The 25,935-nt window shown below is 40.4% G+C and overlaps 1 protein-coding gene across 2 annotated transcripts in view; it reads left to right on the forward strand.

The window, feature by feature from the left end:
* The window catches only part of PPP1R12A (protein phosphatase 1 regulatory subunit 12A), a 224,151-nt gene that overhangs the window by 148,191 nt on the left and 50,025 nt on the right, over positions 1-25,935 (forward strand). Inside the window, exons 10-14 of one of the 2 annotated variants that reach the window (XM_038397391.2) lie at positions 4,441-4,656; positions 5,637-5,731; positions 12,570-12,692; positions 16,332-16,499; positions 16,937-17,113. In XM_038397391.2, the coding sequence (XP_038253319.1) occupies positions 4,441-4,656; positions 5,637-5,731; positions 12,570-12,692; positions 16,332-16,499; positions 16,937-17,113 (779 nt within the window). The remainder of the gene's footprint in view (positions 1-4,440; positions 4,657-5,636; positions 5,732-12,569; positions 12,693-16,331; positions 16,500-16,936; positions 17,114-25,935) is intronic. The other variant, XM_038397399.2, reaches the window with a different exon arrangement.

A 25,935-nucleotide genomic window follows, 5' to 3' on the forward strand; every position in this document is an offset into this window, starting at 1 on the left:
GGCCAGCTATTTGCTTAATTCGTTTTTCATATTTGGAAGTAATACGCAAGGCAGTTGTAACTTACCTCAGCAGGGACAATATGCTTCCTATGCAGAGTAAGGGGGAGTGGGTGGCCTCTGGGCTGATGAGCTCACCCTCTGTTTTCCCTGAAATCCTGTCTTAGAATTACTAGAGCAAGATGGTCTTAAACATCAAATAGTTAGCATTTATGTTAAAATAATCTGTTTCTTGTGCAGCTGAGGATGGCATCTAGTGTTAGCATTAGTAGTTCATGAGAGCATGTTCAGTGTGCCAGATATTTTCCAGACAGAAAAGAATGTATTGCCCTTTCCACAAGGAGTTCACAATCTAAAAAGAGGTATATAATGATAGATGTTAGAGGGGAAAGGGTAAAACATACTGGTAGCGTGGCCATGACTTGGTCACAGCTAGCAAAAAGGTTAAATTTAACAATATACTTATTTTATTGTATGCATATTAGTATATGTCAGCTAGATTAACAGTAGGCATGATAGGGGAGAGCCTTGAAAAGGAACTTAAGTGTGTTCATTTGCCATAATTATCTGAAGGATGATATTTTCAGTGTGACTGTATCGGGGGTTTTTGAGACGTGGAATTGACTTCCTCTGGCCTGTGTTCACCGTTTGTGTGGATGTCTGGACTAGTGTTTTGGCCACCATTTTTCTCACTAGCAAAACTAGAGAAGTTCATCTAAAGATAGTAATGATAGATTTCTGAAGAGTCTATCCCTGGCATATGACTGACATTTGAGTGTGTTAAACTCTAAAGTTGTGTCTGTCAGTCTGTCTCTCCACTGATCGATTGATCTATTTGACTCGCTCTTATTTTCAGTCTCTTTTCCCATGTGTCTTGTGCTCTTCAAGGAAAGAGAAAAGCAGTCTTGACTGGATTAGAGTCTCAAGGGTCCAAGCACTCTTGGAAGGATTCCACTAGCTTTAATCCATAGGAATTGCCAAGAGAAGCCTGAAACAGGAAGTATAAACTGCTGTGGCCCCAATCCTGACCCCAGTGTAGTTGGGTCATGTGTCTGAGAGCTTTTCCTAGTTTTAAACGAAGGAAAAATTCTACCCTCGGGCTACTATAGCTCTAGCGTCTGCACTGCTTGTACACTGGCTGCATTGATGGGGAAGTTACTAGTGGATTCACCATTTCTGCCCCACTTTCAAATCCTTATTCTGCAGTGCTTCTCAGGAAGACGCCATAGAATTGAGTGCCATGGCGTGTGTGGGATAGGCAACTTCTGCACATCAAACTCATCCTAGTTGCAAGAGGGCCCTCCACAGCATGGAGGAGAAGCCAATCTCTGTGGGTTGTTAGCTCTCTTTCGGAGCCTCTGTGAGTTCGGAGCCTCTGTGAGGCCAAAACTTGGCCTCTCAAAACTTAATGGCCAGAACTGCTAGGACGCTTCAACCTTTGTATTAAGGTAGTGATACATCTTCAGGCTAAAAGAAAAGGAGTACCCGTGGCACCTTAGAGACTAACAAATTTATTAGAGCATAAGCTTTCGTGAGCTACAGCTCACTTCATCGGTTGCGTTTCGTGAGCTGTAGCTCACGAAAGCTTATGCTCTAATAAATTTGTTAGTCTCTAAGGTGCCACGGGTACTCCTTTTCTTTTTGCGAATACAGACTAACACGGCTGCTACTCTGAAATCTTCAGGCTAGTGTCTCAAAGCACATTAAGAATTGAGATACTCTGGACACTCCAAGAGAGTGCTCAGGATGGGGGAGGGCACAACCCTCGAGCTCAGCACCTCTTTCAAGGACCTTGAGGAACTAGTGCTGCACTAGTCTTTTCAAAGTGGATGAGTATGATGTTTGTATTACAGTATGGCCAAGAGGAGCTAATAAGGGGTTCCTTTGTTTTGGGCTGTACAAACACATAAATGAAAGGCATTTCCTACCCAAAGAACTTAAATTAATACTAATTTAAAAAAAGAAATGCAACAAGTGGATATGTCACACAATCTAAAGAATTGGGGGGGGGATCGTGAGCCTAAAAAAAAAAAGTGGGAAACGTGTGATTATATAGTATAGTATAACATGCAAACCATGGCTATAAAGTTGTATGCACAGTCAGAAGGTTTTGAATAAGTTAGAATTAGGGGCTATGAATAAACAAACTAGATATCAGGGGATCCCTATGAGCTATCTACCTAGTCAGTATCAGTTGGTATTTTCCTGTAAGTGTAATGATAGAAGTGGGTCATTAGAGAGCATTTGAAGAACAGGTTAGGCTTTATGGGCAGGCACTGACCCTTCTTGAAAGGAGCATGATGTTTGAGGGCTGTGCTTTAGGTACAATAGATCCCATTTTGTGCAATAATTCAACTTGCAGTGTATGTTCTAGCCTCAAATCTGCTCAAATAGAAGCAGGTGCTGGTCTAGTTTCATTTCTGAAAACCCCCATCAACTGCTTGTGTCATCTTCCTTAATAGCAATATGTGCTGTATAGTACATTCTTCTGTTATGAGAGGGGGAGAAAGGAAATAAAAAATACAATAGAGTTAAAAATAGTTGTAGGTCGCTAATCACAATGGCCAATATATTGTGTGGAATTGAGAGCATCTTTGAAAATATATATATATATATATATATATATATATATGTGTGTATATATATATGTATATATATATATATATATGTATATGTATATGTATATGTATATGTATATGTATATATATATATATATATGTCCTGACCAAAGGTATTAATGAAAAGTCACCCTCAAATGCCAAGTCACTCTTGCTTAATCTTCTTTCTTGTGCTGCAGTGAGGGACCCATGATCATTAACTGCCTTTGGTATCTTATTCCTTTAGTTGATGAAGGCTGGATTCAATGAGATGATGACATATTTGCAAAGTGTGTGCTGCTGGCTGATGAATAGAGTTACACATCATTTGTGTGCCCTGTAGGACTGGAAAGACATGGCCCTTTTGATCTCTGAAATGTAGAGAGATGCAAAGAGCAAAAAATGGGTCAGTATTGACTAAGGTGGAAGGATCAGCCACAGTGAAATATAGGCTTTTCAGAGGATACCTCCCACTGACCAACAATAATTGCTAGTTTCATAGCTGTGCTCAACTGCTGTAAGAACAAACAGTTAATGTGCATTTTACCAACCAGTTGATTGGATAGGCTACTATTAGGTGGATTTTCAGTCAGCATAGTGATGTGTGCATTGTTCACAATGTGGCCATTTGACTGATTTGCTCTTTCTCCAGCCTTCATACCCCATCCCAACACCTCTGCACTCTGCCTGCTCCAAACTTTCCATCATTCCAAGCTGCCTTCTCCTTGGACATATTCAGTCATTCTTTCTCTGGCAACCATTCCAGCTTCTCTGACTTTTAGTTTCTGTTAAAATTGTCCCTTGTGATTATACAACTATCTGAGCTGTATGACCTCCATCTGTCACAGAATTCTTGGATTTCAGGTATCTGAAGTATTTTTGTAACATAAAAGGGAGAACATTTTAAATATAACTTCAAGTTGACATTGTATATTGAACAAATGATTAAAAACTGGAATACATTGGTCATTTAGCTTCTTGTATACCATTATATATGGTAAGTTTCATGTTTGGGTCTACCATGTGAAAAGCACAACAGATAAACTTTCTTAAAATGTGGAATCTCAGAATGTTGTAATTACCTTTGTTATATATGAAAGCTTCATTGCCTTTTGTATATGGAAACTAAATGCATTTTTGTATCAAAATTTATCATTTCACAACATGGTCTAGTGTATTTAATAGGAACTTTTTACCAAAGTATTAGAAATGTCTTGTTGCTTTTAGATATTCTGTGCTTCAAAGAAGAGTAGTGTACATGAATAAGGAATCAAGTATGTGGATTTAAAACAAAAAGCTCCTGTTGCTCTATTTCCATTCTTTCACTCTTCAACTTTGTGTCTTAATTGGCTTTAGTATGATTTCATTCCTCCTATCATGCCTGTGGCGGAGTCTGTACATCCTGCATCATGGAGGCAGGGCTTGCGCAAAACTGGCATTGTTCTTGTGCCCAATAAGGGTGAAAAGTCTATGGTGAGGCTTTGGTGTGCACAGAATTTGTTTCAGGATGCAATGTAACATATTTAATCAAAATGTTGATACCAGAGTTGCATGGTTTTCAATTGTGTGTAAATGTTTGCATCTCTTTATCACAGTGTGTATTCTGAAGTGTGGAGGGTTTTCACGCTAACTTTTAGAAAAGTTGTTTTTCTTTTTGAGCCATTTGCTTCTTATGTCATTAACCTACCCAGGAAATGAATATGTATTGGTTGCCCCTTCCTCCACCAAAAAATATGTATGATAACCGGACGTAGCGAAGTATTTTGATACATCCCTAAGAAGCATGAAATACCAGAGTCAGTGTAAGTTAATGACTTTAACGTAATGATGTCTTTTTTGTTTACAGTTTCCAACTTCAACAACCAAGGTTTCTCCCAAAGAGGAGGAGAGAAAAGATGAATCTCCTGCCTCTTGGAGGTTAGGTCTTCGAAAGACTGGCAGCTATGGGGCACTTGCAGAGATTACAGCTTCCAAAGAAGCTCTGAAAGAAAAGGACTCAACAGGTGTTATGCGTTCAGCTTCAAGTCCCAGACTCTCTTCTTCATTAGACAACAAAGAAAAGGTAATCATTTTCAGAATATAAAACACACTTCTAAGTTCTGGCCAGTTAACTTAGTATAAATATTAGTTATGACATAAAGTGAATGTAATATGTACTCCTATACATAGCTACCCCATTGCAGTGGAGTTTGTAATGCTCTTATGAAGTTTTACTAAAAGTCAGCTTAAATTGTGGCATTAAGCTGTTGCTCTTGATAGGCAGTAGAGCTGCCCTAGAAGAAATGCAGCTGTTGTGCCGTCTTTTGAAAAATGTAGCAGGCCTCTCCCTCCACACAGAGCAGCTTCATTAGCTGGTGCAAGAGTGTATGTGCAAGGCCTTGCCACTGTTGTGAAGGCTTGCACTACTAGGCGTGCGAAGTCTTGTGCAGTAAAGGGAGTGCAAGGATTGTGATAGTTTCTGTCCCTTGCTGCAGAGTGCTGGGGATGAGGACAGAAAAAGGCTCCTTATACCCCTTCATTCACATACTCTGGGGACAAAGATTAATCTTTTATCTTTTTTAATTAAGCATTTATTAAAACTGTTACTAATTTGCCATAGATATTTGAACAAAAATAACTTGGTGGTTTTGCTTGTTACAAAGTCATGTAATTCCTTTTTCAAGTTCTAATGTCTTTGTGCATGTAGTCCTGATTAAATATGTTTGCAGATTTTAGGAAAACTTTAAACGGTAGTTACAATTTTGCTGTTGTTTTAAACCAAACCTTTGGAGACACATTAATAGAAAAACAAAAAGACATAAAATTAAGACAGTTGGGTCCTTTGAATAGTTTGCTGTTCCCAGTATGATGCTTGTTGTTCTTAACTTCTGCCTGATGCTAATTGTGCAGCTTAACCTGGAATATAAATAAAGTTGGAATTGGCATAGATAATTTTGCAACTTTGACAGCAGTGCAGCTAGGGATATTTGAATAGCTTTTAATACAAGTCATGACTATCATACAAAGCTGTTCTTAACTTCTAAAAAATTTTCTGTCTTAAAGGAGAAGGATAATAAAGGAACTAGACTTGCATATGTTGCACCTACAATACCAAGACGGCTGGCCAGTACATCTGACATTGACGAGAAAGAAAACAGGTGATTCTTGAAACTGTAACTTGCTTTTTAACAATACACACAATTATTTGATATCAGAATCTCTTAGAAACTAGCCTCTGGACCTTCAAAAGAATGAGTTGAAACTAATGGTAAAAGCTATTTTGGATGGTGCACATGTATATTACAAAAAGAAAAGGAGTACTTGTGGCACCTTAGAGACTAACAAATTTATTTGAGCATAAGCTTTCGTGATCTACAGCTCACTTCTACTCTGAAACCAATCATTTAGTGCTTTTCCCATATATCCCTGCCCACTCTTTCTGTAAGAAGGCAATATATTGCAAACGTATAAATATTCTGTTCTGAGGCAACAAGACAGCAGTTGTCTTCTGACTGCAATATATTGCCTGGTTACAAGAATCAAAGTGACAGAAATAGTTTGGATTGAAGAAGAGATACTATAATATACATGTTTCAGAGTAGCAGCCGTGTTAGTCTGTATTCGCAAAAAGAAAAGGAGTACTTGTGGCACCTTAGCGACTAACAAATTTATTTGAGTATAAGCTTTCGTGAGCTACAGCTCACTTCATCGGATGCATTTGGTGGAAAATACAGAGGGGAGATTGACACACACACACACACACACACACACACACACACACACACACACACACACACACACACACACACACACACACACACACACACACACACACACACACAGAACATGAAACAATAGGTTTTATCATACACACTGAAAGGAGAGTGATCACTTAAGATAAGCCATCACCAGCAGCAGGGGGGGAAAGGAGGAAAACCTTTCATGGTGACAAGCAAGGTAGGCTATTTCCAGCAGTTAACAAGAACATCTGAGGAACAGTGGGGTGGGAGGGAGAAATAACATGGGGAAATAGTTTTACTTTGTGTAATGACTCATCCATTCCTAGTCTCTATTCAAGCCTAAGTTAATTGTATCCAGGTTACAAATTAATTCCAATTCAGCAGTCTCTCGTTGGAGTCTGTTTCTGAAGTTTTTTTGTTGAAGGATAGCCACCCTCAGGTCTGTAATCGAGTGACCGGAGAGATTGAAGTGTTCTCCGACTGGTTTTTGAATGTTAGAATTCTTGACATCTGATTTGTGTCCATTTATTCTTTTACGTAGAGACTGTCCAGTTTGGCCAATGTACATGGCAGAGGGGCATTGCTTGCACATGATGGCATATATCACATTGGTAGATGCGCAGGTGAACAAGACTCTGATAGTGTGGCTGATGTGATTAGGCCCTATGATGGTGTCCCCTGAATAGATATGTGGACAGAGTTGGCAACAGGCTTTGTTGCAAAGATAGGTTCCTGGGTTAGTGGTTCTGGTATGTGGTTGCTGGTGAGTATTTGCTTCAGACTGGGGGGCTGTCTGTAAGCAAGGTCTGGCCTGTCTCCCAAGATCTGTGAGAGTGATGGGTTGTCCTTCAGGATAGGCTGTAGATCCTTGATGATGTGTTGGAGAGGTTTTAGTTGGGGCCTGAAGGTGATGGCTAGTGGCGTTCTGTTATTTTCTTTTGTTTCACTAAATGGTTGTAATCCCGAGGTCTTGTCTACTCTGGCAAAATTAATACCTGTATTTTAGCAACCAACACACTCTCTGCACTGGTAAAAAGAATTAAGTAATTTGTTATTTTAGATAAGTCTTTAGGTGAGTTTTTTAACCATCAATTTACAGTAGGTTTTCATGACATTATAAAACTGGCTGATCCCTGTCCACACTAGCAGCTTAACATCCTGTAGTTGCGTGTTACTGACAGCTGCTGAAATATGATTGCTGATTTTGCTGGTACAGATATTCTGGTAGTCACTTTAAAATGAATAGCATCAGGTTCTTGAAGAATAGAGTTCTGTTGGTTTTATGTGAAGTTACCTGGGGGCCTTGTCTGCATGGTTGGGTATTGCATACTAACCGGGGTGATTCCTAAAGTGCACTAACGTGGCATATTAACCGCTGGTGTGCACTAAAGGTTCCCTAGTGGACTTTAACATAGTACTGTTTCAAACAGTACTGTTATCTTTAAATTATAATGCAAGTCTAGTTTTGTGGTGAAAGTTTCAAATTTACCCAGCAAATTCACTATTAGGTTTTTTCCTCCTTAGTGAAAAACTTTAAAGGGCCAAATTACATTACATCTAGAAGTTAATCATGTAGACATTGTCTTTAATGATGTCATGTCTCTAGAATATTTTAGTAAGTTGTTAAACGTTTTCATGTACAGAGATAGTAGTAGTAGCTACTTAAGGCCCTTCATATAAAATAATAAGCATTTTCTATATATTTATATTGCTGTTACAAGTGCATGCTCTTTCTCTTGTGATTGACTCGCATGCCTCTAACATTTTTCTTCCAATATAAAATTTGTGGTATGTTGTAGGCTTTCTTTATTTTGTAGAGGCAAACATATTTTCCAAGGATGACTTGTGGCAACATATTTTTGTGAGTACTGTACTTGTGTTAGCCATTTTATATGTGGCTGTAGGAGTTGTAAAATTTCTATCTAGCTAGACACTGGCTGGAAAAAATCTTACTGGCATTATAAAAGAAAGTTTATTGGATTTCCTTGCCTGTAGTTAGACCCATAACAGCAGATTGAGCTGACACTATAGCTGTTTAAAGCCTTTGAGGACTCTTTCCACTTCTCCCTCTCTCTGAGCTCTGCTCTTATCTAGGAAATCATACATGAGGTGAGAAAAGCAAAAGTTCTGGTGTAGATGGGTTGGAATGGAGGATTGAAGTGGAAAGACTGATTGCTTATCTAGTCTCTATAGATCAGTAGATTAACCAGAGATCCTTCTACGCTGCCCTGCAAAAGTCTAAACAATTTTGAGAATATAGCAGTTCAGAAGGATCTCTGATTGGGAATCTTTTCTTTTTGGAGAGAGAATGCTGAAATTACACTGTACAAAGTGATAAATCATAGTTTTCAAACCCACTACCCTTCCGCCAATTCTTTTTATTTTGTTCATGATATCATAGTCCACACATGCATCACTGCCTTGTTTCCATCAAAATGGAAAAACATTATTTAAAGAAACTTCTGCATGGGATTTTCAGGCTTCCAGTAGAAGAGAGAGCTGAACTCCTTTAATTCAACAGCTTTCAACTCTGAGGAAGTGAAGGCTCGCTAGTACATGAGACCCCTACTGACGGGCGGCAAGTTATAACTCGTGGTGCCCAGGCTCCAGCAATATTCAGGGCCCGGGGGCCCAGCTCCACCAATGTTTGGGGCCAGGTCTCTCCCCTGGCCCCACCTGCCGTTTCCCCCCCCCCCCGCACCTTCCCCAAGTGTCTCCCAGCCCCCACTTGCTGCCCCCGTAACGTCCCCCGGCCCCAGAGCCTGCAGCTCATGCTGGCTCTGCTCTGCCAGTCAGCTGGCTCCCTGCATCAACTGCTGCCACAGGGTCCTAGTGCCCACCATTCACTAATGGCAGGGAAGGCTGCCCTTACCCTGTCCTTTCACCCTAGCCCTGAGCCTCTCCAACACCCCAAAACCCTCAATCCCAGCCTCAGACAGAGCCCTCATCCCCCCACACCCTAATCCTCTGTCCCAGCCCTGAGCCCCTCCCACACCCCAGACTTCTCATCCTCAGCCATCACCCCTACACCCCCTCCTATCCCCAAACTCCCTCCCAGAGCCTGCACCCAAACTCTATCCCAGAGCCTGCACCCTTCATCTCCTCCTACACCTGCACCCCCAGCTCAGAGCCTGCACCCAAATGCCATCCCAGAGCCTGCACTCTCTCACCCCCAGCCCGGAGCCTACACCCAAACTCTGTCTCAGAGCCTGCCCACCTCACCCCCTCCTGTACCCCCGCCCCAGCCCGGAGCCTACACCCAAACTCTGTCCCAGAGCCTGCACCCCAGACCTCCTCCCCCACCCAAACTCCCTCCCAGAGCCTGCACCCTAATCCCTAGCCCAGGGCCTGCACCCCATATCTCCTCCCCCCATCCAAACTCCTTCCCAGAGCCGTAGGCAGTTGGGGGGGCAAAGTTGGGGGGGGCAGGTTCTGGGCACTACCAAAATTTCTACAAACTTGCCACCCCTGCCTACTGATGCCCTTTTACCAGTCAGTTAGATGCCCTAACTGCCACTATGTCTGCTCCACTTCTTCCTTGACTGCAATCAGGAAATGCGTCTAAATCTGGATTTGGGCTGTTTTCTTCTTGGATCCATTTTTGTCTAATTTTTGAGTTGAGGTTTAGTACTCGAGCCCTTGTCTTCATTTTGATTTGCACTTTCCTGGAACTTTGTCCTGAAACTGCTTTGCTCAAACTCTCTTGTTGAGGTTCCACTCAACAACTTTGATGGTCAAGGGTTCTCGACTTAATACTTGGAGCACACTAAAGGCCTTAGAAACTCCACCAAACTTGTTTCAATAAGACCATGAAAAAGGCCATCTTTAAATAGCTCTCTAATTTTATATCTTACTGCTGTGAGCTGGAATTTGGAAGGTCATGTCACCCCTCATAATATGCAGTGGTGTTCTGCTAAAAAAAAACAAAAAAACAAAAAAAACAGCAATTTTGGTTGCTGGTCTCAAGAATGAGTTCAAAACCTAAGCAAGGCAGCTACATGGTTTTCTTTTGCATATGTTTACAAAACAATATTGCTTAAATTCAGTCTCTGTATGGCAGAATCTGTTTTGAAATAGGGATACTCACACTTTTCTGTTACTATGTTTTTGGTTACTTTTTGGAATATCTTTTATTTGAGTTGACCAATTTTTGAGATGTCTTTGCTTCTGTAAGGACACATTGTCGATACTATATTTATGCCTCTTATTTTCTGAGGGGATCATATTCTTCTTTTGTATTGAAATTACTTACTTGAGTATTGGTTGAATGCTATTTGTTGATTTATTTCATTTTTGTTCTTTTAAAACATCTCTTGCGCTCCTTTATTCTCCAAGAGTGAACCTCCTGCATTGATGTCTTCTTTTTAAGATGAAATACTTGCTTGTAATTGTGGTTATTCAAAGTTATCATCAGGACCCCATTTACCTGATAGCTCTGTAGGACCAAATTCTGCAGTAAGGACCCCTACATTTTGTTGCCATATTAATTTATTCTGTCTCAACGAAATACACATCATTCCCGTCCTTGCCATTATTGCACACACAGCTGTAGCTCATAGTTGAAAATATTAATTAGTTGCTGTTTGTTTTCAGCAATGATAATTTCAACAACTTTTGCTTGTTGTCCAGGTAGTTTGTCTCCATGGTTCACAAAAGTTGCAATCTTGTCCAGGGGACCAACTTCAGAGCCACCTCCTCTCCTTGCCCCAGGTGTGCCAGTGAAAGGAGCAGCTTATAACAATCTCAGTGTCTCATCTGCTTGGTTACCCATATTCGGTTTTCCATACAGCCCAGCCTACACTTAATGATCCATTGTGGCTTTAAATTTATGATCATCTAGTCTGACCTCACAAATACCCCAAGCTATAGAATTTAACCTGGTGGTTCCTGTATTCAGCCCAACAACTTGTTGTTGAAGTCAAGTTGTGGTTTCTGGTCTTCCCCACCCCCAGCCTCCATTGTTGTTCTTTGGCTGCAAGATGCACTCCAGGTCTGCCTCCCTGACCACCTGCTGCTTGGCTCCATGGAACAGTTTATAACTGATGGACTTGAATCCAAGTAACTCCCTGTTGTTGGGAAAGCTGAGGCACAAGAGTCAACTACAGGCAGGTCCCAGTAGAGCATGAAGATAGTGTACAAAAAAAAAATGTTGGGGACCTGGCTGCAGCAGATCGACACATTTGTGCAGCAAAAAATCAGAATTCTCTGGCATTTTGCAAAATCATGGAGTCAACAGGACCTTCATTGAGATTAATGAGACAGTTAATAAATTTCAGAGCTATTGTTACAGGCATTCTGCAGTGACAAGGAGATAACACGCGATTGGTTTACATTTGGTTTATGTTTTCAAGGTTATATCTGCAACCACTTAAGGGCTACATTTTTTTTTTAAAGGTGACAGGTGAGATTCTGAAGCTCGTTTCTGCAGCAAAGGGTAAATTTGTGGAATAAAGGAATACTTGATGCCCTGGATATAATTTCACACGTCTTTTTCCGATTCTTCTGCTTTGTCTATGGGGTAGACTTTTCTTTTCTTTTCCCTGAACTTTTATTCAATTAAATTTTTAAACACAAAAACAAACTGATTTGTTTATTAATTTTCATGGTAAAGTTTCAAATTGACTTGTTTGGGGGAGCCTGTGCTTCCTATGCACTGCAAGATTTGGTTGGAAATTCCTAGGGACTTAAGTAGTGATAGGTGATAGATAATGTCACATGGCAGTCCACTGGATGGTAGACCTTATAGGCCACAGTGCCTGCTAGCCCACATTACCAGTGGCTCAAAGTGCAAAACAGCTTTTGAACTAGGGGAGATACTCCCAAGAATGAGAAATCCTGGGAGACTGGCTTTGGAGAAGCAAAATTAAAGGTAAGTAGTTTTCCCTTGACTGCATTATGGTGTCCCAGTAGCATTATGGGAGACTCTTGCCCTGTCATGAGAAGAAAAAGCCAATGATATCAACATGTAAAAGATGACTATTTATTTGATGTTTCTGGTTTCCCTTCTCTTCCATAGTCTCCTTTCATCCATGTGTTTCTTATATATATAAAATCAGTATTAACATGACTAGATATATAGTAATTTATCTATAGGAGCTTTGGAATTTAACTAAAAGGTAATTTTATTGCTGTCTGCACAGGTATGCTTACTGTCAAGTCCCAGTCATCTGTTTTTCCTCTCTTCTGCAACTCCCTTTAAAGAAACAAACAAAACTATCACTAATACAAGCTTTACACAAATACAATCCTTTTACAGGGATTCATCTGCTAGCTCAATACGTAGTAGTGGTTCTTACACAAGAAGAAAATGGGAGGAAGATGTCAAGAAAAACAACTTGAATGAAGGACCTACATCACTAAATACAAGTTATCAAAAAAGGTAAGGTCTGTGACCATGTGTGTTACTTTCAGCAAAATAAGTGAACAAATTGTTAGCTTGTGTTTAAGAAAAACTATTAAATGATTAATGCATTTTTTACCCTACAAGGACAGTTTTCAAGTAAACATTGCCACCATAAAGATGTCAATTTTTGTTTTATGATTTAAAAAAAACAGTAATTCCAAAGTAATGCCAAGAGAGACTCCCAAAGGAAGAGAAGTTAAAATCCTTGCAGCATAAGTTTATTCTTAAAAAACACCCCCTCCCTCAATTACTTGTTTCACAAACCATTATTTTTTCTATACATGATTTTACAAACTAGCTTAGAGCTGTGCATGTGAAGTAGGAGTAGCAGTAACTACTGTAGTTAAAGTTGCATAAATATTTCTGTTCTGCCATCCTGTTTTTTCAGTCTGAAGCCGCTGTGCAGCCTTCATAGAATATAGACATGCCTGCTCTTAATTTTTTTTTCAAAAAAGAAGATTCTTGATATGAATACGATTTGACTCCACTGAAAATAACTCTCCATGCATGCACAGTATACATTGCACAGAGTTTTCTCACAAAGGGCCAAGTCCTGCAAACATACATATGAATAACTTTACTCAGTTGAGTAATTCCACTGACGTGACTACTCATGTGAGTAAATTTACTCACGTCAATAAGTATTTGTATGATTGGGCCATAAGCATGTCAAGTTTATAGTTCTACCCATGGATGTATGGCTAACTTCATGCTGAAACATGCTAATTGTGCAAAAGGTGGTGAGGTATACTCCTTTAGAGCCTTTCTTTGTCACTAAGCCCTGGTCTACACTCGGGGGGGGGGGGGGGGCGGCGGATCGATCTAAGTTATCCAACTCTACGTACTTAGATCGACTTACCGTGGAGACTTCACCATGGCGAGTCAACTGCTGCCACTCCCCTGTTGACTCTGCCTGCGCCTCTCGCGGCGGTGGAGTACAGGAGTCGACGGGAGAATGCTCAGGGATTGATTTATCGCGTCTAGACTAGATGTCTGGTGGGTAGTGTAGACATACCCTAAGATGCAAATCAATGATTCCAATAGTGTTTGGCTGAATTGTTCCATATTATAGAGTATATTTTCCAGGTTTTTCTTTAAAAGAAAAGAAGAAAAATCTTAAATTCCATTTAAAAAAACATTAAAGACAAAGGTTGCATAATCTTAGCAGTTGGGAAATGTCAGAGTTAGGGTTGTAGGAGCAACCTTTGTGCGTCTGCATTATTATATAGTTTTAATGCTATTTCTCATATGCAGTCAGTTTTTTCTATATCTTACCTATTCATGTAACGCTTTCTAATATCTTTTCATTCTTTTTTACTTGCACTGTTTTTATGATCATAGATGCTTTTGAAAATGTTGTCCAAAGTCCTGTTTTCAACAGTGGTTTAAGCACCATTGACTTTCAGTGAGGCGTAGGCTCCAAAGAGCCTAACTCACTTTTGAAAACCAAACTTGACCTCCTAAATCATTTATGACAGGTTTCAGAGTAGCAGCCGTGTTGATCTGTATTCGCAAAAAGAAAAAGGAGTACTTGTGGCACCTTGGAGACTAACAAATTTATTTGAGCATAAGCTTTCGTGAGCTACAGCTACACGAAATACTGTATTTTCCACTGAATGCATCCGATGAAGTGAGCTGTAGCTCACGAAAGCTTATGCTCAAATAAATTTGTTAGTCTCTAAGGTGCCACAAGTACTCCTTTTTCTTTTTTCTAAATCATTTAGGCATTCTTGAAAATTTAATCCAGTCTGGTGTATTATTGAATACTTGAATGTTTAGTTGTCATCTCTTTTAGGCATACTTTATTAATGTAGCAGCTCATCCTTCCCCAGGTGCAATTCAGTGGTAAGACAGCTAACTGTGAATCTTATTTAACTTCAGACTTAGGGGTCTTATTACATCTACACCAGCAAATTTTCAATTTGTTCACTATTACAGTTATCTGTAGTATGTTTAAAAGTGGTTAATTATATACTACTAGTAATAGTATTTATTAATCTATCCAGTGCCTAAAGTATAGTAAACTCTTTAGAGAATAAGTAAGACATAGTTCCTCACCCAAGAACGCTTACAATTTAATGTTAAACATAGTATAACTAGTTGGAGTAGCAAACAGTTGGAGAGTAGGGGCGGTGAATGAGGGTTACAGTAATATTATGTGCTTGCTTAAATTAATTGTGTGCATGTTTTGATACTGTTGCTGGCTTTAAAAAAAAAAAAAAGCTGGAGTGAGAGTTCCAGTGGGAGAAGGGCTGAAGGGAGGGGCTAGAAATAATGGACTTTGGTTCTCTGGCAAACATAGAATACAGCGTGATGCTGCATACGTATATTTTAAGTTGTTGAAAAAGCTTCTGTATTGTGGCTTAGATTCTCTGTTGCACAGAGCTGCAGCGGGGTCTCTCAAGGAGCTGGTTATGATTACAGCTCACTGAATCTCAGGGAGGATCTACTTGCTTTGAGCCTCAGCATAATTTAAAGCAGCCTGGTTGCTGCTCCAGCTTCTGCCTTCCTGCTGTGATCCCACAGGGTTCCCACACCAGGACTGAGTGGGGCCTCAGTGTGCCAGCTCAGTACCATTTGAGAGCTCCTCACACTAACAGCATCTAAGATGGGCAGCTCTGGCTGCTTTCTAGCCCCTTTTGTGAAATTCAGGCACCCCAAAGGGACCAGTAAACAAATCAGAATGTGACACCAATATTGCTATTGCTTGAGAAATAGCATGAGATCATGCAGCTGAAGACTGTATTATAATCCATCTGCACAAGGGGTAGAGTTAAGATTCTGTATGCAACGTTAAGTTGGTAATTCCTGCATTCTTAATGTACAATTTTTATGTTCTTTTATCATAGGTTTCTCTGTATGCAAATTTAACAGCAGTAGAAGAATAAAAAATCTAGAGTAGTTATGGCAAACTGTTTTGCAGTAGTGTGACAGTCTGTACAGCCCATGAGGCTAACGAGCTACTAAGTTCAGGCACAGAAAAAGCGTATCCGATCACAGTGCTTTCAACTCTGCTATGCAGAATGAGAAGTTCAGAGCCAGTTGTGTGGGAACCTTTGTGTTCTTTTCTTCCTCTTGACCTCCTTTTCCTCTCTACACATTGAAAAATGGAGATGGAAGAGGGAATGTTAGAAAGAGAGTTAGAAATAAAGTGGCATAATGTTTCTGAGTTAAGATGGAGCAAATCCACAGAGAGCTTGAAAATCTGAATAACTGAGAATGTTGCTGGTATCTGTGTATTGGATATTGGAGAATCCATTGAGATGAGTGATGCAATAGTTGAAGAATGAGGCAGTGAAGATGATGAGGACTTCGGCAGAGGCAAATGAAACACAACTACATGTATGTAAGCCTATGGGATGTCTCCAAATCTGCCTGAGTAGCAGAAGAAAAGTCCAGGATTAAGGATGACTCTCAGGTTACAGCATCGGAGGCTGAAAGAGGGGCTGAGTCAAGGGAAATAAGAATGCAATTCAATTTGAAAATGTTCCTTTTGCCCCAAAAATTTGTTTGAGATGAGCTCGTGTTTTAATTAGTCACTTTGTAGTTTTGACATCTTTATGTACAAATATAAATGATACCAACACATCCTATGTAAATACCTCTCACCCTCAGTGGCTCCTTTGGTAGAAGACAAGATGACTTGATTAGTTCTCATGTTCCAAGTACTACGTCAGCACCAACAGTTACCTCTTCAGCTGGTCTTCAGAAAAGCCTGCTTTCCAGCACAAACACTACTACAAAGATTACAACGGGTTCTACTTCAGCAGGTGTACAAAGCAGGTAAGGACATCAACACACTTCTTGTCAGATGGACTCTGTGCTTATGTATGTGCATGCTTTTTTTGTTTAGTAGGTCATGGGGCTCTGGATTTTTTCATTTTCCTGTTAAATTTGTTGAAACATATACAATTTGGCTCAAAAATAATTGTGATAGCTTTCGCTATAAAGTGGCAGCTATGCATGTCTGTAAAAGAATAAATTGAATGCTAGAAGGGTAAAGAATAATAAAGTTCAAGCAGTGTGAACTATTTAACTTTGAATTTATCTAATTTAATAGCTCCAGGTGAGCTTCATATTTCATAGCAGAGACATTTCTCCATTTGTTCTTTTAAAAAAATCCATCCCTCAACTTACATGTTATCAGCTGTTTAGTAAAGTGCTTTCATTGTTTAGCGTTTCCTTTTCTCTTTTTTGTGTTGCTGCTTGTGATGCGATAGTACCTCAAATCGTTTGTTGGCTGAGGATAGTACTGAGAAAGAAAAGGACAATGTTCCTACAGCAGTGACCGTTCCTGTTGCACCATCTGTTGTAAATGCTACAGCTACTACCACAACCATGACTACAACTACTTCTGGCACTGTGTCCTCAACGTCAGAGGTCAGGGAGAGACGGAGGTGTGTAAAGGTCCTGCGAGTAATGGTGCTGTTACCCAAAATGATCATTTTCTTCTTTATAAAAAGTGCAGTAGTTAATTGTAAATCAGCTAGTACAGTAAGTGAATCAATACTTGTCTGTTTACTAACTGTACTGAAACAGCTATCAACATGCTACAAATTTCATTAACCTTCCAAAAACTGTCTTGAGAGAAACTTCCAAAGAATCTCACAAAATATCTTACAACTGATGATACCGTTGTCAGTTATGCTCTTTCATGTTACTTCTGTTTTGTTTTGCCCTTTAATTATAATGTAGATATTTGGCATAGGTTACTTGCAGGTTTATATTTCTGTTCTTTGCTTAAATGGTTCACATTAAAAAAAAAAAATCCCAAATAAATACCTATAGTAACACAGTGGGAAGATTTCTAAATAGGGGGGCGGTGGAGAGGGAAGAAACTGGTTGACAACTGAAGTGATTAAAATAGCACACTGAACTTTGTAGCAAGTAATTACCCTTACTAATATAGAAGTATCTCAATAACCATACACTGAAATAAGAAGGCATTGTATAGTATTTATTTCAGTTATTAATGTGTATGTCTGATTGCATAGAGATACAGAACATTGAACCAAACATTCTTTGAGATGTCTTTATACCTCCCACAGAATCAAGCCTACCAGCCAAATCAACAAAGTTGGGCTTGCAGTATTGTGCTAAAAATAGCTGCGTTAGACAGTGCTTTGAAGTTACAGCTTGGGCTCTGAAGTCCACACTCCTCTCTAGGTTTCAGAGTCCAAGCTGTAGCCCAAGCTTCATTGTCTACATTTGTACTTTTAGCATGGTAGCACGAGCTTGCGAGCCCAAGTCTGTTGACCTGGGCTGGGAGGCTTGCTGCTGTAGGCTGCATAGAAATACCTTGAGGGCTAGTCTACATTAGAAGCGCTACAGCTGCACTGGTGCAGTTGCATTGCTGTAGTGCATCTGGTGAAGATGCTGTTTGGTGACAGGAGAGAGTTCTCCCGTTGCCATAATAAAACCACCACCTCAAGAAGCAGTAGCTATGTTGGCAGGAGCAGTTCTCCCACCGACATAGCACTGTCTACGCTGGCGCTTAAGTTAGTGTAACTTAGGGCTTGGCTACACTTGCGAGTTACAGTGCAATAAAGGAGCTCCGGGCGCACTAGCTCACTACCCGTCCACTGGCAAGGCACATAGAGCGCTCTGACTCGGAGGCTACGGCGCTGCTGGTACTCCAGCTCAGTGAGTGGAATAACATATGCTGCTGGCACTGGAGTGCCGCGGCGTCAGTGTGCACGAGGTGTTGCTTTACTGCGCTCTGATCAGCCTCCGGAAACGTCCCATAATCCCCTTAAATTCAAGTGGCCACTCTTGTCATTGTTTTTGAATCGCTGCAGGAATAAAGATACGCCCTTTGAAAGCTCTGTTTCTGACAGCTGGCTGCTTCTCCGAGACAAAGCAAGCCATTAGTGTGGAATGCTGTGTGTGTGTGTGTGGGGGAGGCGGGAGGGTCTGCTGCTCTCTGAACTTACAAGACAGCATGCTGACATGCTCTCAGCCCCCCAAAAACCCACTCGCTCTCCCCCCACATACACACAACACACCCCACCCCACCCCCATTTGAAAAGCACGTTGCAATCACTTGCATGCTGGGATAGCTGCCCACAATGCACTGCTCCCAATGCTGCTGCAAATGTGGCCACGCCAGTGCGCTTGAAGCTGTCAGTGTGAACAGACTGCAGTGGTTTCCCTACTGCGCTCTCGGAAGGCTGGTTTAACTCAAAGCACTCTACATCTGCAAGTGCAGCCATGCCCTTACATTGCTCGGGAGATGGCTTATTCATACCCGTGAGCAACATAAATTATACCAACATTACCTGCAGGGTAGACATGCCCTAAGTGTTTATTTCAATGCGTAACCACATAGTACTTTCTCTTTGAAAAATAAAAGGCCTAGGAACATTCAGAAATCAAGCTCTAAAGTTGCAAATGTAATGTAATTGATGTTTAGCATTCACAACAGGTGGGAAACTGGCAGGAGAAACCTAGATCCTTCTGGTTAACTGTACAAGAGGATACCACATGGCAGACGTGCTAATTTCATGATCTAAATTTAAGACAATTTTTAATCTGTCTTCCCCACTTTGACATTGGAGGCATCTGCGGGAATGATGTGGCTCACAAGCCATTTTGGTAGTAACCACTATTTTGCATATGCATTTTTCATAAAGTAGCATGGTTGCAGCAGGTCAAGTGTCTGTTACATAAAACTGATAAAAATAAATGCAAGCTATGTAAAATGAGTGGAAGTATTGCGCCCAGTAAAGAAAACCTTCTGTTAGGACAGTGTTTTAATTTTAAACTGTTACTGTAACCACTGAAAGTCTGTTACAGACTGAAAAAAACCAAGGAAATTCAGAGTTAAGGCTGTCACACTGTCATTCACTCTCACTAATGTGTCTAGGTATTGCACGTATATTATGTAAGATCACAATGTCCACTGTTAGATTTCTGCAAGTGGACTGAATTTCTTTGATTTTTAATTGTATTCTGGCCAAAAGGTTTGGTGCAATATAAAACTATTTTAAATGAGAGTGTTGATTGTATGTGTAGTGCATAGTTTGCTGAATATTAAAAAAAAATATAGTGACTTAGTACATATTAATACACACAATGTCTGCAAAATCTTACTTGAAAAGTAAACCCATTCAAAGCTATTCTAGTCCCTAAATAAACAGTGCATTTTGGGTCAAGTTGAAATCATTAAAGTGTTCATCTGTAATTAATTTTTTTTAAAGGATTGGGAACAAAGTAGGGAAGCGTGGGACAAAAATACTCTCGAAGAAATCTTTTTGCAATTTTAATCTGTCACACATTTTTGCACACAGAATTATAAGCCTCTAAAACGATTCTAGTGGTGTGGGAGCTTTTCCATTATAGGTATATTAGCAGTAACAAATACTAGTATAGTAATTGCAGGCTCTAGGGCTTTGTCTAGACTAGAGGTTTATCTACCTGGGAAGTTACACCAGTATAATTATACCAGTGTAATTCCCTGTCTGAACACTCCTGATCAGATGTAAGAGTGTCTTTTTTTTTCTGGTTTAGTTAAAACCACATTCAAGGTGATATAAACGAAGGTGCAAAATGATGATGATTTCATTGTTTGTGATGTGCAAAGAGGTCCAGGTCCAAACGAGTAATATATATGTACGTGGTGCCTTAAAAGAGAAATTTCACAAGGCTAAAAACAGTTGAGCCAAGAAAGCTGGGAGAAAATTTAAACAAAAAAAGTTAATGATAACTGGCAATTGTTTGAGAACATTTTACTATATGACCAAAAATCCAAAATTGTGAAAGAAGGCTATGCTTTTTTAAAAACAAAACCAGCCACAACACAATACCAACCTGACTTGGAAATGAGGTCTGAAAGAAGATTGGGGGTGTATGTGTGTGAGTGGGAGAGAGTGAGTGAGTGGAAGGAAGAAAAAGTTCAGAGCAATTAATGTGACCAGGAAACTAGGAATTTTAGAAAATAGATAAGGGAACCAAAAGGACACACACAAATCTATGGCTAGCAGAGTTAAGGACAATAAGGAGTTATTTAATTATATTGGGGGAAAAAAGAATGCTAACAGTAGTACTTTACTAGATGGAAATGGTAGAATTGTCAGTAATAAAAGTCAGAAATGTTCAATAGATGTTTTTGATCTGTATTTAGTAAAAAGCCAGATGAGGTATTTTATATCATGATGAAATACTTTCCATTCCAACAGTAACTCAGGAAAATGTTAAACAGCAGCTAGCAAAGTTAGATATTTTTAAATCAGCAGGTGCAATGACTTGCTTCCAAGTGTTCTAAAAGAGTTGTCCAGCGAGCTCTCTGGACTGTTAATATTGACTTTCAGTAACTATTGCAACACTGGGGAAGTTCCAGAGGACCAGAAGAAAGCTAATGTTGTACTGATATTATAACAGAGTAAACAGGATAACCTGAGTAATTTAAGCCAGCCAGTCTGGCATCTCTTCTGGGCAAAATAATGGACAGCTGATATGGAACTTAATGAATTTGAGGAAGGATATGTAATTAATGCCTGTCTGCGTGGGTTTGTGGAAATATATCTTGTCAAACTTCATATCTTTTTTTATGAGAATACAAATTTGGTTGATAAAGGTAAGGGTTGATATAGTACACTTAGACTTCTGTCGGGCATTTTACTTGGAACCGCATGACGTTTTGATTTAAGAAATTAGAAAGAATCAAAATCAACATGGCACATATTAAATGAATTAAAAATAGCTAAGTGTTAGGTCTCAAAATATAATTGGGAATCAAATGCTGTGTTTCTAGAGGGATTCCACAGGGATCTGTTCATAGCCCAACGCTATTTAACATTTTCATCAGTAAAGAAAACGTAATATAACTGATAACGTTTGCAGATGATACACAGATTGGGGAAGTGGCAAATAATGAAGAGGACAGGTCACTGATACAGAGGTATCTGGATTGCTTGGTAAGCTGGGCATAGGCAAACAAGATGCATTTCAGTAAAGTCATACATCTAAGAATAAAGAGTGTAGGCCATACTTACAGGATGGAGTACTCTGTCTTGGGAAGTAGTGACTGAAAAAGACTTTGAGGGTCCTGATGGGTAATCTGATGAACATTAGCACTCGTGCATTGCTAACATGGGGCTTGTCTACAACTGAAATGCTACAGAGGCACAACTGTAGCTGCGCCACTTTAGCACTTCAGCGTAGACAGTACGTATGCTTATGGGAAGGGTTCTTCTGTTGACATAGGCAGTCCACCTTCCCATGAGACAGTATGTTGGTCGATGAAAGAATTCTTCCATCGACCTAGCACGGAGGCTTAGGTTGGCTTACCTACATTGCTCAAGGTTGTGGATTCCCCCCCCCCCCCCCCCCCGAGCAGTGTTGCTGGGTCAATCTAATTTTCTAGTGTAAACCAGTCCACAATTTGAAACACTACTTAGCATCTAGAGTAGAAGCAGTTTAACACCTTTAAAATCTTGTTAGCTCATTGGTCTAAGCAGAGGGAAGCCCAGAGTAGAGCATGGCAGCTAACACAATTTTTAAGGTGATAAAACACACATACACTTGCTTGTGTGTTTGTGTGTGTGTGAAAAATGTTAACTAACACATGTTAAAATTCTAGTGTAGACATGGCAGTTTTAGCATGCGTTAGCCAGCCAAGGTAAACCCTAGGAGTCAGCATTTCTCAAGGGACTTTTCATGCAGCCACAGCTTCCTGGGTGGTGGTGTGGGGGGCCGGTGGCAGAGAAGTGGCTCCACCCCCAGGGCTGCCAGCAGGGGTGGGGCCCTGTCCCCCACTGGAGCCACAAACGCTAGAGGAGCAGGCAGGTGGTGGGGTGTGGGCTTCAGACCTAGGGGTGTGGGCGACAGGCTTCAGCTGTGTGGCAGCAGCTGCATCCTCTGGCCATGGGCTTTGAGCCCTGACCCTTGCCCTGGTCTCAAGCTCACCCCCCACCTATTGCCTCCTCTGGCTCTGAGCTCAGCAGTGAGCTCTGACCCCCAGCCGCAAGGTTTCGTACTCCACCCATGGGGCCACGCAATCCAGCTCTGGCCCTCAGCCATGCAGCAGTGACTGATTTCCCCAAGCTCACCACCCCCCACATTACCGCTGGCCTCCACTGTGTCATCCATCTCCAGACATCCTCCCATCACCCCTGGCCCCGAGCTACCTCCTTACCCATCTCCTCATTCAGGGCTTAATTTGTCCCGGCTCGCCAGTGACTTTGTCTATTGTGAAAAGTGATATTTGTATGTTTAATATCACTTTTCACTGCCTTCCTGCTAGCTAGCAAGTCTGCTGCTGTGAAAAGTTTTATATTAATAAAATACAAATATCACTTTTCACAGAAAGAGACTTACTAGCTAGCAAGACTTTAAAAAAGCAACCAAAAAAAGCAAAAGAAACCAGGACGAAGGGACAAGAACATGCAAAGCACATGCTTTTATCCTATTCTGTTTAGGTCCAGTAAAGAACAGAGAAAACTGTACATTATTTTTGAGTCTGTGAAAAAACCTTCCATAAATAAATTATAGTGATTTGGACACGTATATGTGCATATTTATTTATTTTTTCCTAAAGTTAATTGAGTATTTTAGGAAAAATTGTCAGAGCGGCCACCAAAAAATTGCTTGTGAGAACCTCTGCTTAGGTTCCTCATAGGTTCTACAGTTGACCCCTATCAGCCAACATGTTAAAATAGAAGCTTCCCTTCTATATTAGGATTTTATCATGTTCGTTACTGAATAAGATAAAAATATATATGGTTTTCCTGATTAAGGCAAGGTCTAGGTAGTAAGTGGTATTTCTGAACACATTAGCTAGCCCAGTTTAAAAGAAACCCAAAAATACACACCTTTTTTCTTAATCTAAACTAGCCCTTGCTATCTAACAAAAGAGAAGAGCTACCAAAAATACTACATGGTGAGAGGAGGATGGGAAATGAACGTTCTTATGAATTGTATTTTAAAGATGTTACATAGCAGGACAAAGGGCACTTGTAGAAATAGCTATATTTGTATCTATTAGGGCAAATTTGTCCTTTTAATTTTTAATCTGTTGTTAAAGTAGAGGTAGAACATGGGTGATAATCCAATATTAGTTTATGCAATTATTTTTTTTTAAAGGTAGTATTTTCAAATTGACAGTCATCAAATTAACAGTCATCTCATTAATTTTAAAGAGCTATTTTTAATAATGTTTCTAGTGAGTGGTCTCCCAAAAGTAAAGGAATGTTTCCAACATTAACAAATATGTTCTTTCCAAAAAAGCTAATAAAACATAACCAACCGTTTTGTATACATCAGAAAATGTGATGATAGCCAAGTCACTATTGTGAAAGATGGATAAACTGGCCAGTTTTGGGACCCAGAATGGTTCAAGGCTGCACAGTTTGTTGTCCTCAGACTTGGAATGCAGGATATATAATTTGTGAATAGAACTTTGTTTCGAGCCCTTAATTTTTGGCTGCTTTTCAGCTTTTTTTTTTTACCAACTTTGTTACTCTAAAGATGCTAAAATATACTTAATACTTTTAAATAACTATCAGTATTACACAGCAAAGAACTGATTATGAATAGATCTAGCACTGATTTATTATCCTGTAATAGAAAATCAGCAGTTCCATTAAGAATCTTCATGTATCATTATAGATTTATAGATAATTCAGTAAGCGGCAAATTCTGTGTCCACAGCTGAGGCAGCCTCACTTGTAGTTGAACCGATGCTGTTATGCTGCACAAAGGAGGTAGAAAGATGCTTGTGGGAGAGGGGGATTAAGGGAGCATAAACCCTGTGCCCAGCTGATCCGTGTGTCAGTACATAGCTCAGCATGAGGACCCAGAAGGTTCAGGGAGGAAGAGGCTTCACTCATTTTGGCACCTCCCCTGTGCTGTGACTGTGGAGGCTTTGGCCAGCCCCTACCACAAGTGAGAGCCGTTTTGAGGGCTCGATTAATTTGTGTTGAGCTGCCTGGACTAGTTTGTGCTGAACAGCCAACAGACTCTGTGGGCTATTAAAGCAGCTGGAATAGCAGGGTTGTGAGAGCACCCAAGCAAGCCACCTGCCCATGGGGTGATGGAAGTGGCCAAGGGTTGTGTAGTGCACACCTGCAGAGAAGTAGCCCTGTACATAGGAGATATTCTTTTGGGGCCCTCGTGATGGCTTTAGAACTCCTTTATACAATCAAAGCTAGTGTAAAGGAGCAGTGGAGCATCCATAAATTGGGTCCCCCCTATGTGCAGGGGGGGTCCCTGTATGGTAATGCACACTGGGCTGTACATGTACAGGCTAAGGGAAAGGAAGGGGTGGGATTTGAGGATCTGCTTCTATACAAATTGTCCTGTCCTCCTTTGCAGAGCATGAAAGCCACATAAGGCCCTGGTCACATAGACACATTGTACACTGGGCTCAATATTTGCCCTTTAAATCTGAGAAAGTTGAAGCCTCAAAAGCAGAAATTCATTGAATGGCTTTAGGATCGAGCACTCAGATTTACATGTGAAACAGAATCTCTCATGAAAATAATTGAGGAAACTTTGTTCTCTTTTCCCCCAGAGTTAGAGAGGAGTGCTAGTTTTAGATCTTCTGTTTTGTAAGACTACTTGGGAGTTTTAACTGTCATGGATTTTTGGGAGGTTGATTAGTCATGAGGCCAAGTGTTATGTTTTAATGTTTTGTTTTGTTTGGCAACATGGCTAAAAGTATATTACTTAGAGGCCATTGTTCTATATGTTTGTATGATTTTTGCATTTATAAAATGACTACAAACCTGTAATACTGAAAAAATGAGTTTCAGAGTAGCAGCCGTGTTAGTCTGTATTCGCAAAAAGAAAAGGAGTACTTGTGGCACCTTAGAGACTAACAAATTTATTAGAGCATAAGCTTTCGTGAGCTACAGCTCACTTCATCGGATGCATTTGGTGGAAAAAACAGAGGAGAGATTTATATACACACACACACAGAGAACATGAAACAATGGGTTTATCATACACACTGTAAGGAGAGTGATCACTTAAGATAAGCCATCACCAACAGCAGGGGGGGGAAGGAGGAAAACCTTTCATGGTGACAAGCAGAAACTACAGCATTTGCTCAAGAAACTCCCTGAAAAAGCACAAGAACAAATCCGCACAGACACACCCCTGGAGCCAGGACCTGGGGTATTCTATCTGCTACCCAAGATCCATAAACCTGGAAATCCTGGACGCCCCATCATCTCAGGCATTGGCACCCTGACAGCAGGATTGTCTGGCTATGTAGACT

The sequence above is a fragment of the Dermochelys coriacea genome, chromosome 1 (genome assembly GCF_009764565.3).
Source record: "Dermochelys coriacea isolate rDerCor1 chromosome 1, rDerCor1.pri.v4, whole genome shotgun sequence".
Classification (NCBI taxonomy): Eukaryota; Metazoa; Chordata; order Testudines; family Dermochelyidae; genus Dermochelys; species Dermochelys coriacea.